Source organism: Hesperophylax consimilis, chromosome 4 (genome assembly GCF_061612785.1).
Source record: "Hesperophylax consimilis isolate HC1 chromosome 4, BYU_Hcon_1.0, whole genome shotgun sequence".
In the NCBI taxonomy this organism is placed as follows: Eukaryota; Metazoa; Arthropoda; class Insecta; order Trichoptera; family Limnephilidae; genus Hesperophylax; species Hesperophylax consimilis.
In genome coordinates this window covers 43,984,513-43,997,633 of record NC_142839.1, presented here as the reverse complement: position 1 = coordinate 43,997,633, position 13,121 = coordinate 43,984,513, and the positions used below count along the sequence as shown (strand labels likewise).

The 13,121-nt window shown below is 36.6% G+C and overlaps 1 protein-coding gene across 2 annotated transcripts in view; it reads right to left on the bottom strand.

Annotated features, from left to right (window-relative positions):
- Positions 1-13,121, bottom strand: part of Adar (Adenosine deaminase acting on RNA) — a 78,652-nt gene extending 65,531 nt beyond the window's left edge. The window contains exons 1-12 of one of the 2 annotated variants that reach the window (XM_089630998.1): positions 12,906-13,121; positions 11,292-11,314; positions 10,959-11,058; positions 8,991-9,175; positions 8,423-8,603; positions 7,504-7,728; positions 6,882-7,056; positions 4,905-5,016; positions 4,584-4,737; positions 3,996-4,164; positions 3,779-3,878; positions 3,448-3,599 (exon numbers count right to left, since the gene is read on the bottom strand). In XM_089630998.1, coding sequence (XP_089487124.1) covers positions 3,448-3,599; positions 3,779-3,878; positions 3,996-4,164; positions 4,584-4,737; positions 4,905-5,016; positions 6,882-7,056; positions 7,504-7,728; positions 8,423-8,603; positions 8,991-9,175; positions 10,959-11,058; positions 11,292-11,314; positions 12,906-12,942 — 1,613 coding nt within the window. In that variant the 5' untranslated portion in view covers positions 12,943-13,121. The remainder of the gene's footprint in view (positions 1-3,447; positions 3,600-3,778; positions 3,879-3,995; positions 4,165-4,583; positions 4,738-4,904; positions 5,017-6,881; positions 7,057-7,503; positions 7,729-8,422; positions 8,604-8,990; positions 9,176-10,958; positions 11,059-11,291; positions 11,315-12,905) is intronic. The other variant, XM_089630999.1, reaches the window with a different exon arrangement.

The window sequence follows — 13,121 nt, the reverse complement described above, 5'->3', positions numbered from 1 at the left end:
GAGTTGATTTGTGGAATCTGCGCCGATAACATTCTGTGTTCTGCTGTAAGATTAAATTATTACGAAAAATTCAAATTAATTTCTTCACTTCAGAAATCAATATTTTTTTTTTGATTTCTTGTGTTTCGTCTAACAAATTTAATTTTACTGTATCCACGAGTGACCATATTGTGCCGATTGCGCGTATCTTTTTACGTTTTATGGTGTTACAAAACTGAGTTGTTGACTTTACTATGTATATAGTTTATTAATTTTAATATATTTTGTTATATATATTACTAAAGTGCGTGTTATTTTCGTGTTTTATATACTATTTGAAAAATTATTAGGAAACGTTCACAAAAAGTTTTTAGTTTTTCATTTGATTTTGTGGATAAACAATGGCACATAGTTTGGAAGATGATGAAATTGAAAACATATTGAATATTTTGGATTCTGATTATGAAATGTCTGAGGATGAATTTGCAAAAGAGTCTGTAAGTGAAGAAGTGCTAAACTCCTGGGTGTCTGGACCTCATATTCCAATATTACACGAATTTGATGATTTTCAATCCGGCGATTCTGTACAATTTAACAAAAATTCAACAGAAAGTGATTTTTTTGAACATTTTTTGAATCGCTCGATTACGAATGAAATTGTTGGAGAAACAAACGACTACCATACTTTTCTTCTCATTTCAAAGGAATTTGGTGCAAAGTCACGAATTCATAAGAGGAAGGACACAAGTATTGAAGAAATGTATCTATTTTTTGCAATAACCATGCTTATGACAAGAAACGAACACTTGACTATTGAAGAGTATTGGAGTACAAATATATTTCTAAGTTCCCCTATTTTTGGCCAGATCATGAGTAGAGACCGATATCAATTGTTGTTGCAAAATTTACATTTCTGTGACTCAAATTCGCTTCCTATAGATCGTCTTAATAAAATAAGGTTAATTTTAAATCACACCCGAACACTATTTATTTAAGGAGTCTGTGATACCTTATGAAGACCTATGTATAGATTAAAGTATCATTGTTTTCAAGGGTAGGCTTATTTTTAAGCAGTATATTCCATCAAAACGACATCGCTTTGGAATCAAAATTTTTGTTTTGTGTGATGTGAAAACTGGATACATTCTAGATTTCATAATTTACTATGGAGAAGGCACGGAAATTACAGATGAACAAAACTTAGGAATAACCGGCGTTATTGTTACTACACTCCTAACAGATTATTTTGGCAAAGGGCACAATTTGTGGTGTGACAATTGGTACTCAAGTCCAAAGTTATTCAATTTTTTGCATTCGAAAAAAACTAATGCCTGTGGGACGGTAAAAAAGAACCGAAAGGAAATGCCAAAATTTATAAAACTGAAAAAAGGCGAATTTGAGTCAAAAAGCCGCGGTCCCCTTTTAGCATTAAAATGGTGTGATAAAAGGGATATACATATGCTAACTACCTCGCACGATAACTCATTTAAGGAAACCAGTAAAATAAATCACCAAACTAAGCAACACATTCGCGAGCCCGCCTGTGTCATTGATTACAATAAATCTATGGGAGCTGTTGACAAAAGCGACATGATGCTGAGCAGTTTATCCTGTATGAGGAAGACCATAAAATGGTATAAAAAGTATTTTTTCACATACTATACTTATTGAATTTATTGAATTCATTTATTTTATTGAATTCATTTATTTTGTACACCCAAGTGACAGGTATAAAAAAATCTCTAGAAGATTTTCAATTGGCGGTTATTATGCAACTAGTTGAGAAATATAAACCAGAGATTTCTCAAATACCAGAGCCTAATACATCAGCCCACCTCAACCCGTTTCTGGTTTTGCCTAAATATGCCACTAAGCATATGGCCGAATTGATTCCATCAACCGACAAAATAAAAAAACCGGGCAGACAATGTCATGTATGCCGATTGAAAAATAAAAAAATGCAGTTAACGAGATACGTATGTAAAGAATGTGGTGTGTCTTTATGTATCGAAACCTGTTTTAAAGTTTACCATAGTTCCAAAAAAATGTGAAGAACAGAGATTCCTCTAAAGTGCTTTAATAAAAAACAATATTTATTAAGTGATATAAAATTTATGTGTTATTTTTAAGTGTTGAGTTTAAAGAAAAGAGTTTGAGAAAAAGTTTTCATAACTAAAAATGATAAGTGATCATGGTGTCCCACTTGTGTCTATCAACGCAGTGGCCTAAGTACACACACGCCGAGTGAATGGCGGGACCACATTCAAAAGATACTCTTTGTATGAAATTTTATGTTTTTAAATATGATTTAAGATTTTCACGGCCAAAAGTATTTTTGTTATTTGTTTTTGGGGTGTTATGCCGTGTTGCGCTAACTCCTTCTTTAGCCAACGTTTCGGACAGCATTGCAGTGTCCATCATCAGGGCAGATGTGTTATTTTTTGTTTTTATTTTTTATGTTTTTGTTTTTATAAACATCTAAGAGTGTTGACACACGAGTATTTGTTTTCATATTGTGGAGAATAATCTGTTCCGTCTATACAGTCCAATAAATCATGCCAGAATGCTATAATTTGACATTTAATTGCGTACATAGGTATTTGAAAATATGTACCGCGTACGGGTACAGATAAAACGGAGCAAATTAACGCGTTAGAAAGGTTAAAGAACGGCCTACAATTTTGATTATTACGTAAAAAACTAAAAAATAACTATAAGCAATAATTAGTCGCCCGAAATATTAATACAAATTGAAAATATCTCCAGAGTAAAAATAAATGCCGCCAACGGGAATTGAACCCGTGCCTTCTGATGTCCGGTCAGGTGCTCTGTAACCACTGAGCTACGTCGGCTTATTTCCAACCCGCCAAATGATTCAATATGTACTAGTACCTCAAACAACAATTACTGCTTATTATATTTTTTCCACCTGTAAATAACCAACTTTATTTTTGTAGGAAAGGCTTTGTTAGTGCTAAATTTCTCACTAGATGGCGTCGAGACATATTATATCTTCATTTATTGATGAAATATTTTTGACTTGTCAAATATTATTATTTTTTAATGATAAACTAATGTTTATAAGACAAGGTTTTATGCATAGCATAAAGGATAACAAATAATTAGTCACCCGAAATATTAATACAATATAACCTTGTCTTATTAGTTTATAAATAATTAACGTAAAAAACTTTTGACAATGTTTATCGACTCGATAAAGTAGCCATATTGTAAGTCAATGTCAACTGTGATTGGCAATTGGCTATCATGCTAGCAGCAGGTGTGGGCTAATCAACGAAAATTTGATATAAAACCTATTTCGCGTCAATGTTGACAAATTTAACCTGCTCGACGCGGCTGTCGGGTATGTGATAAATCGACGGCTATCCCAGTGGTGGGATAGATTGCGTTGAAAGGTTAAGGCTGAGGTTCTAGACCTCCTGATACCTTGAGTGAAATCGCACTTACCGATTGAGGTGGTGCGGGTGCAGCAGGGAGCCCAGCACGATGCTCTGCAGGTAGAGGGGCGGCAGGAAGAGTGAGAGCAGAGCGCCCTGCACGCCCAGCACGTTCCAACGACACACCTTGTCGGAGCAGGACATGGTTAGCAGACGCTCCCCCTGATGCAAAACACACACACACACAACAGTTAGATTCATAGTAGCTAAAAACTCAATTCAACGTCAATTCTACACTACCAGTGTGATACTTAAAATGGAAGAAATGAAGATAATACTATGTATGTATTATGAAACCACAGAATAAGAATGACTTTAAGCAAGGAAATGCAAATACCAACCAGTAGAACGCCGTCCCAGGTCTGAATGCCCCCACTGCTCTTCACAGGGATGGTTCCTTCACCCGACTCGATCTTTGTCCGCAGTTGTCCCCTCGCTTGTCTGTAGACCAAAACACAAACATATATGTATTACACTATTAGAGACAGAAGTGGAAGCAGTAGGATTTCTCATTTTGTAACCTGTACGTGGCCAACTAACATATAATGTATTACAAACCTGTTGGGATGGCGGTCAGGCGGCAGGCAGGCCTCTTCGTGTGGAGAGAAGATGCGAGCGTCCCCGCAGGGCGCTGTGCTGATGTACAGATGGAAGCGGTAAGACTCTTTCAGTTGGTAGCCGCCCCCCGCGGCCGGCCGTAGTGGATTGGAATCACCCACTACACCGTCTGCGACAACCATATATTATTACATACAAGTTTTCTAACTTAATTAATGTATGCTTTTTTATTTCATCACCAAGTTAATATTAATAAGTACGAAATAAGTAGTCTGATTTTTACATATGACCTGTCAACTGGACTGTTTAATCCGGGATAAAATTACCATCTGGTAGAAAAATGTAAACAACCTTTGCTCTATAAAAACATACAGATCACAAAATCCCTTCAAATTAGTATGTATTATCATTGAATTATATGTCTTAGAGATAAGCTAAAAGCAAAATATTTTTAGCTTACCTTTCGTTGACGAAAAACCGTAAGTTTATTCTATGGCAAAAGAAAAGTTTTAAAAAAGCAATGATTGAATGAACCAAATAAACAAGTTCTCCCCTCAATGCCATCTAAAATTAGATCTTAAGAGTCACCTGGAGTACCAGCAATTTCTTCTAGACAGCCGTAGAGGAAGTCCTGGAAGCATCTCCGTGACACCACCTCCGCGTGACAGTCATTCACCACCAGGCCACTGGTGGAGAGGCGATCTCCCGACACGCACTTGGTGCCACTACTCACTGTCAAAACCTGCAACCGTTTGGACACCATTAATACAGCTACACATATTTCCAATTCCATTTGTCAAGCATAGTCTTATTCCCAAAACAGTTAGGAATCAGAAGCAGACAGACACCAAACCACAATAGCAAATAATAAGAAAATACCAAAAGAAAGAATAAAACAATCATGCTTACTTCCACATGTTCGTAGTTATTCCCATACGTCATCACAATACCAGCCAAGACCTTGCGTCTTATGTGGATGGGGTCTGATTGCAACAAGTCGTTGAACTTATCGATCACCAATCTAAAAGCAAACAATTACAATGCCAAAGTGCATTACTGTAATAATATAACCACTTGACGACTAAACGATATGGAGTTTTATGATGCAAAGTTTGATGGATTGATTGCTTGTGTGTCTCAGATAGTCAAGGAATCTGAGTTGTGCATACTAAACGAATTCCTTATGTAAGATTGGCTGAAGGATTCTAGGAGTATGAGGAGAAAGGAGCAGTCTACTCTGTTCTCTTCATTTTCTCCACCAGAGACATGACATATCTACATATTCTGTGTAACTTTAAGTGATAAGCTCAGTCACGTAACTTAATGGAAGCCGGAGTTAGGCAATCGTTTATTTGTTTGAGACAATTGTTGACTCAGTACAAAATTGAAAATTACTATACTACTGTTGCGTTTGGCGCTACAACTGATCTGTATCGCCCATCGACCAACAAAGTCTAAACAACACGCCTTGTCATGGATGTTGAAAATGACACAAAAAGCAAAATTATTGGTTCCCAAAAAACTGAGTAATGAAAACATTTATCAAAAGATCGCAAGCATTGCTTTTTACCTCTTGTTGGTCTGCAAGGAGCAAATTTGTCCCCCGAGATGTATTAAGCTTTCGAAGCGAGACAACGAAATCAGAAGGGGAATTTTGTTATGAAATGAATCATTGGTGGGAATTAATGATTAATCAACTTGTAAGACACATCACATCTGGAGTTGATATATATATCGATGGGTTCCATGACAATTTAACACACTTTTAAAAAGTGATATAAAATCATTAGAAACAAAGAAAAAAACATTTAAACTTAACCTAACCCACTTAACCCAGTTAATAAAGATTTGTTTCATCACTTTCCATAACTTTAAATAACTTTTTAAAGATGTGATGAATTATCATTTTGATGATTTATCCGGTCACCATATCGATGGTATCGCCTATATCAGTGGCGTGCAGTTCATAAAGGCTGAAAAGCTCCGCCTATCCTAAGAAAAATGAACCACACAAAAGATTATTGTGATTAATTTTTGGGTTAACCAATTGACCTCCGAAGTAAAAAAAAAAAGTGGCCCTCACATCTGAATTAATTTTGTACCAAATTTTTAAATCTGCGGTGGTGTACTAATCTGATATAACTTTTAAATTTACTTGTTTATTGGATCAAGTTATGTAAAAAATATATTTTGAGTTTAAAAGAATCATTATATTTGAGTTAATGTGCCATCCACCAAGCGTTTTTCTAGCAAGATTGTCCTTTTTAGAACCATTCGCCCACTATGAGGCCGATTACTAACAAAACTTAATTCGTAATTATCAGGGAAACACTTCTCACTTATTATTGTCATCACTACGAAATCAATGCTTCATTATGTAAAGAGTGATTGGCAATTACAATTTGAAACCCAGATGTCACCTGCATGATCGTTTTTGAGCCAACATACTTCAGACCCAACAGTAGTTGGAGTTTAAGACATAGCGATACAATGGGTTAAATTATCAATGATAAAACTTTTGGCCTTGAAAATCTGAAATCATATCTCCCAAAAAGATATTTTAAAAAATGACAAATTTCTGATTAAAACATATTTTGGGAAATTACAGTAAGGAGTTTATTAACCTTTTAAATGCCAGTAGGTAGAAGTGTAGCTGTGCACAGCAGGCCAAGAATGCGAGTTAACTCGCTCTTGGCACAGAAGCGGTTAAGCTTATCTCAATTGGTCACAACAATCATCATGTACCAGAGCAGGCCAAATAAACCTCGACAATATAAAGGAAATCTGACTAATAGAATACCCTTTCTTTGGATGAATCCCAATTATTGAAACATCATAATAAGAGCATTCGTGACTTCAAATCCTCGGCTATAATCCAGCACTTACTTGGAGATCAGGTCCGCCAGGGTCTGTGGCAAGCCCGAAGAGATGGGAGGGATGATGTTGGGGGAGTATTTGGGAAGACTGTTTTCTGTCCGGGCATTATTATGGCCGTTAGGATTGCCGAGGGCGGCTATGGCTGATTTGCAGGCGCCGAGTTTGGCACTCTTTTTGCTCGATCCTATAAAATAACAGCGTCACTATATCATTCCCAATGTGAAAGTTCATTTCATAGTAAGTAAATCAAAAACAAAAACAATAAAGATAAGATAAGTTAATGAAAAAAGGTTATACATAGTTTCTGTAAGCTTGATTTAAGCATAGATAAGCAAACATTTATGGATAAATTTGGCAATCTTATATGAAATGAATAACGGTACAATATCAATATGGGAGATCTTATGAATGACATTTCAATGATTAACTGCCAAAATACCTTAGCCGATACTTTTGGTTAAATACACTTTAACGCATTTACGGAAAGTTTAAAAAATGTATGTTATTTTATAAAAATACAAAAGCTTCTTTTTCTCTCTTGTAAAATTCCAAAATGTTGGTTAAGATAATTTGGCTGTTCAATATGACCATCAATATGACAAGATAAATAAAATGTTCATCGGTTACTAACCATGACCCTCAAACTTCTGGGCGCTTATTTCGCAAATGACTTTGTAGCGCCGGTTATCGCTGTCGGTGCCAAGCTCCACCGACGTGCAGTGGAAGATGGCGTCGGGATACGACTCATAAATAATATTGATGGGACTTTTAGAAGCAACTAAACTAGCACTTTTCACAACCAGAGGAGCAGCACTAATGGCATTGTTTGCGGAATCACCACAATTTACTAAAGAATCTGAAATAATAAGTAAACTCATAATTTATTATAGGATAAGCATGCCGGGACAATACAATACTGTCCTGTCCCTCTCCATGAACGGTCTCAACCTCACAGGGCAGAACAATGGGAAAATACAACAATTCTACCGTAGTTCAAACGCGTACATGTATCGTAGTGTTCCATTTACGCGACATTGTTTAGCCAAAATCTCCGAGCGCCGAGATACATATGCGCAGAGTGACTGGCTATTGTCTTGTCAAAATGCGCTCTGGGCGCGGTGGTGGGGGTAAGACAGAGATAGCTTGCCCGTCTATCTCTGGGACAATGTCTTGATTCATTGTCTTGACCTCCACACTTATGTTCACACTAGAACAATGGGTCCAGAGCTGGGACAAGACAGTATTGTATTATCCTGGTGTGATTACTTTTAGCAATAAGACACAGATATGTATTATATTTTATTTAATTTGCTGTTCTGAAGCAGCAGAACTTCAATTGGAAATAGTTAATCTTCAACCTTCCGAGTGCCAGTGGCGAGGACACACGATTAATTCCCTATACAATATGTTGGATGACTACTATACAGAATCTAATTTAAAAACGTGGCAAAACTACGTTGGATCTTTAAATAACGTGGATACTACAAAATCAATTAAAACATCAAATTACACGGCATGCAGTAATTATTACAGAAAACAAAACTAAGTACCTTCGAAATTTTTCCCATCTTTGGTGAAAGAGGAAGAAGACAGGTCTTCGTCGCTGGCAAAGTCGCAGGGAGGGATGCTCTCCGTCACGGGGTGCTTCATGGCGGTCAACGCCTTGTAGGCCGCCGCAGCTTTAGCCGCCTTCTTGCTGGATCCCGTGCCTGTGAAATGCTGTCCATTCACCTGCCACAAGACGGGTTGTCAAGTAGATATAGTTATCACAGTACATTCGGGTTTCGTACCACCAACATGATTCCTTCCTGTTTTGTATCATTTGGGAGGCATACAAATAGGGTATGAAGAGAACCATATAGAGAACCACTTAATGGATAACCAACACATCTGTATTGTTGCAGGGACAGAACACACAAGTGGGGGTGTTTCTTTACCCAATTTCCTAATCAAGGCTTTGATTTCCAATACAAAACTGTGATTACGAAATTAAAATGAGATGGAGATCTACAATGTCAGGTGAGTGTAAGTGAAGTTTTCAATAGTATCCTTAAGGATACGCTGGCGAACATGAGGTTAATGAAAAGTTGAATATTATAATAGCATAATAGCACAAACCTGTACAGATATTGTAAAGTTTGCGCAGTGGGAGGGGCCGGATTGGGAAACGATTCGATAATTTAGATTTTGAATGATTTTATTCAAAATGGCTACCGGGCTGTTGTGTGCCGCACTGTTCAAAATCACCGCCGCCGTATCGGCCCCCTTCGACAACTTCTTCTTCTTCCTGAGGGGCTCCTCAACTGAAATAATTCAATCAATTCCATTATAGCACAAAGAGTGAGAAAATATTAAAAACACCATTAATAATTTCATTCAATTGCGCATTACATCCATACCCCCGAAGTTAGCGCACTTTACCCCAGGACACCTGTATAATGAGATGTATATATTCAGAATCGGCATTTGTTGATATATATGAATATACATAATTTTTTAAGGCATAATATTTTTCCTTATTGTGCAATGTTAAGATTCAGTAGAAGACAATATTGTCTATGCAAGTTAAATACAGCGAATGAGCCGATGAGCCAGGTAGATTGGCGGAATCCTTTAATCTTATCCATGGATTAAGCCAACTCGTATGCTATCCAACCAAAATACCTGACGTCCCATCACATCGAGCCAACTTGCTCGATCTGTTTCTAACCAGAGAAAGGAGGGGAATTTACAGCGCCTTTAGGATCCTCTGACCACTGCTTGATATCCACCTCTGTCCCATCCTCCGTTAACAGTCGACCTGACAATCATGTAAAGAGGAAAGCAAGGCAAGTCATTCTTCAGCGCCTTTCCTTAGAGTGCGGTCTGATTTAGCTCAGAAGACCCATCAATCTGTGCACGCGAGGTGGGAGAGGGTTCTTTCTGGTAAACTATTCAATTGGGAGAAATTTGTGCAGAACCACTTTTCCACCTCTGACCAAGCCCGATGGCTGGCTGGCTATACTCGGTCTGCGAGAAAGCAGTATTGTTATTAGGCAAAATTTTCGCAGAAAACTTGACTCTTCAAGATAACGGAGAGAATCCCCCTTCAATTCCGCACTGTGGTTTACACATGAAGGAACCAAAGATTCGAAACGAGGAGGTTCTCCATGTCTTGAACGAGTTGAAAATCGACAAAGCCAGCGGGCAAGACAGAATACCTTCCCTGGTCCTTAAGAGGTGTTCTGCAGAATTAACTCCTGTGCTCTCAAAATTATTTAAACTCTCATTCAAAAGTGGAAAGGTGCCAGATCTTTGGAAAAGGGCAATCGTCCACCCAATCCCTAAGAAGGGGGACCGCTCCGATCCTTCCAATTACCGCCATGGCCATCACTTCCAAGATCTCAAAGGTATATACGTGGAGAATAACAACATCCTAAGCGATCGGCAATATGGGTTTCGTCAAAACCGATTGTATGGCGATCTGCTCGGGTATGTCGGTATGTGACACATATGTGGGGGCAGAACTTGGAACGTTTTGGAGAAATTTAAACCATCAGGTCGGATATCTCCAAAGCCTTTGATAGGGTCTGGCACTGGGCGCTTGTCGGGAAGTTACTATGGTATGGGATCCATCCAACCCCGCATAGATGGATTGCGGACTTTCTCATAGGAAGAACAATTCAAACGGTAGTTGACAAAACTTTCAAATTGACCAATAGGCTGCTTGTACTCGGTTAATGTCAATACCGTGAAAGAACTATTCCCAGTACATAAGCAAGCAAACGAGCGTATATCCCTAGAGTGGTTTTTGTCCCTCGTGAACATTTAAAAAAATGATTCTTTCGCGGCATTAAACTTGTACTGAAAATGTGCAGCTCTCCTATCTAACAAAAATACATTTTTCTATCGATTTCCATATTTAATTTATATTTGTTAAATACCGTCATGCATATTCAGTCAGCCAAGATGTTCATTATTAGGTATTATTATGTTCATTATTAGGTAACGTTAGCGATTATAGAGTAGAAATTAGAACAAGGAAACGGATGGTTTCGGTTTATAGATTAGATCTTCAAATAAAAAAATGCAAGAAAAAGAAGTTACCTTCACTGTTTTGAAGAGCATGTTTCTTTGCTCTCGGCGAATTATTTGGTGATTTTTTATTAACTTGAGCTTGGAAACACGTGTTGGAGCCATTTTTATTCTGTAAAAGAAATTATAACATCACAGATAAATAAATAATTTGTCTAACTAAATTATTATAAATAATCATTATTTTGTACGGCCTGGGTATATTCAAGACTCGGATCCAAAAGATAATATATGTTCCCTTCAGATTCTGGTTACAGCATCAACATGATTCTCGTAGATCCTAATGACAAATATTACAGAGCGTGTCCAGCCATTCTAAAATTTTACCAAATCAAATAAACATACCTCAATAATGGTTGAGGAATAATCTGAAACAATGGAAATAATTTAGATTAGGTACTGTCTGGGAGCAACTACTGTCTTCTGTTACTAAGAAGAAGAAAAAGGTTTTACGTTTCACTACCTGCTGCTGCTACTGCTGCCGTTACATTAGAACTATGTAATAAAATACTGTTTACTTGACACCTGAAGGGTGGGGATGATTCCTTTCAACGAGTAACCGCATTTCTCTATAACTCTATAAAGTTCTCTATAACTTCAAAGTAGTTGGAGTAATTCTTTTTTTGGTAAATATACAGAAAATAGGGACACGGTTAATACGCACTCTTAATAGATAAAAACTCTAATATGTAATGCATTTTAATAGTTCAAATTCAAATTATTTTTTTCACATAGGCAGCACTCGGCCATTGTTAGATGTTGATGCTAAAGATTAAGGTTAGTGTTTTTTCTTCTCTTATTCAAGCCAAAATATAAACCAATGATCCTAAAATAAGTTCTTATTTTGGGTTAAAATAAATTTTAAAATCTACATCCCAAAAAAACTATTCTAAAACTAACAGTCAAAACAAGAAAAAATGTCAAATTATCCGTTTTTTTTAACTTAATGGCTAAAATGCATTAATGTCCATTTCCGGAAACTAAAATACTTACTTTTCATTACTATCTATGTGATAAAAAGTGTTTTTAAAATATGAGTATTAACACACTTCTGCCGGGAAGGGTAGTTCTACCTTTTGTGTGGGCCTCTTTTCAATGCCAGAAAAGACGGAATTTTTATATGAATATTATATACCAATCTCATTGTAAAGTTCCCAACTATATGTACATAATTATTGAATCATAACGCAAGTCTTCTTTTTATATTTATTTTCGTGCTCGTTTATTTCAGTATTTAAACAAAAGGATAGTATATTATTTGTTATTGTAATAATTCAATTCTCGGAATGAGGGCTTTTATGATCGTGAAAATCAAAAACTCAAACCCGATTCGAATCTCTATCTCTGTTCCGCGCATCCACTCAACTCCTATGTGCAAGCGAGCGAGAGATGTCGGGCGTATTTAAAGAAAGCGGGTATGGGCTAATATCGATAGGCGGACCGTAATAAACATATTACAAGTTTAATTGAGTTGCATTTCAAATAATATTCGATTTTCGTTTAGTACTTTTATAGCTTGGGGGGTATGCTGAGTATTTATTTTCGAAGATATAGCGATTTAAAACAAATTGAGGAAAGTCCCTATTTCCTGTTTATTTACCCTTTTTATTGAAACTAGTGAATTCCCACTTAAATCCACTATCAGGCTGCAGTTTCTATATTCTATACAATTCCCACATAATATGTGGGAAAACAAATTACAACCTAATTTCAAAAAGTTGTACAATTTTCCGTTTTAGCAGGAAAATAAATGAATTAATAAGTGCTGACCAAAAGACTTCATGATTTATTCCATTCAAAGAACATGAGTAACAAATTATTTCAGGTGACCAAAAATAGACATTGCTAGAGGTGCTGTATTTTTGAGGGTTTCGTTAAAACTGCAATTTCGGTAAATCTGGAAAATAAATCAGAAGAATCTCTACTCTAATGAGATGATTGAAATGTAAACATTCTCACCTTCGATGCATATGTCATCGGCGAAACAAGTATTCATTTTCCACTAGGTTATGCGACTGGAGTGCTTTATGTGAATTATAAGTGAGATAACTTGTAATTATCTTTCAAATTTAAATCTGTGCGGCAAAAGTATGAGTTGTTTGAATATTAACCAGTTTAAAACTGAAGGTTGGTTTAATTACATACAAACACAAGCCCATCACAAGCCGTTGCGGG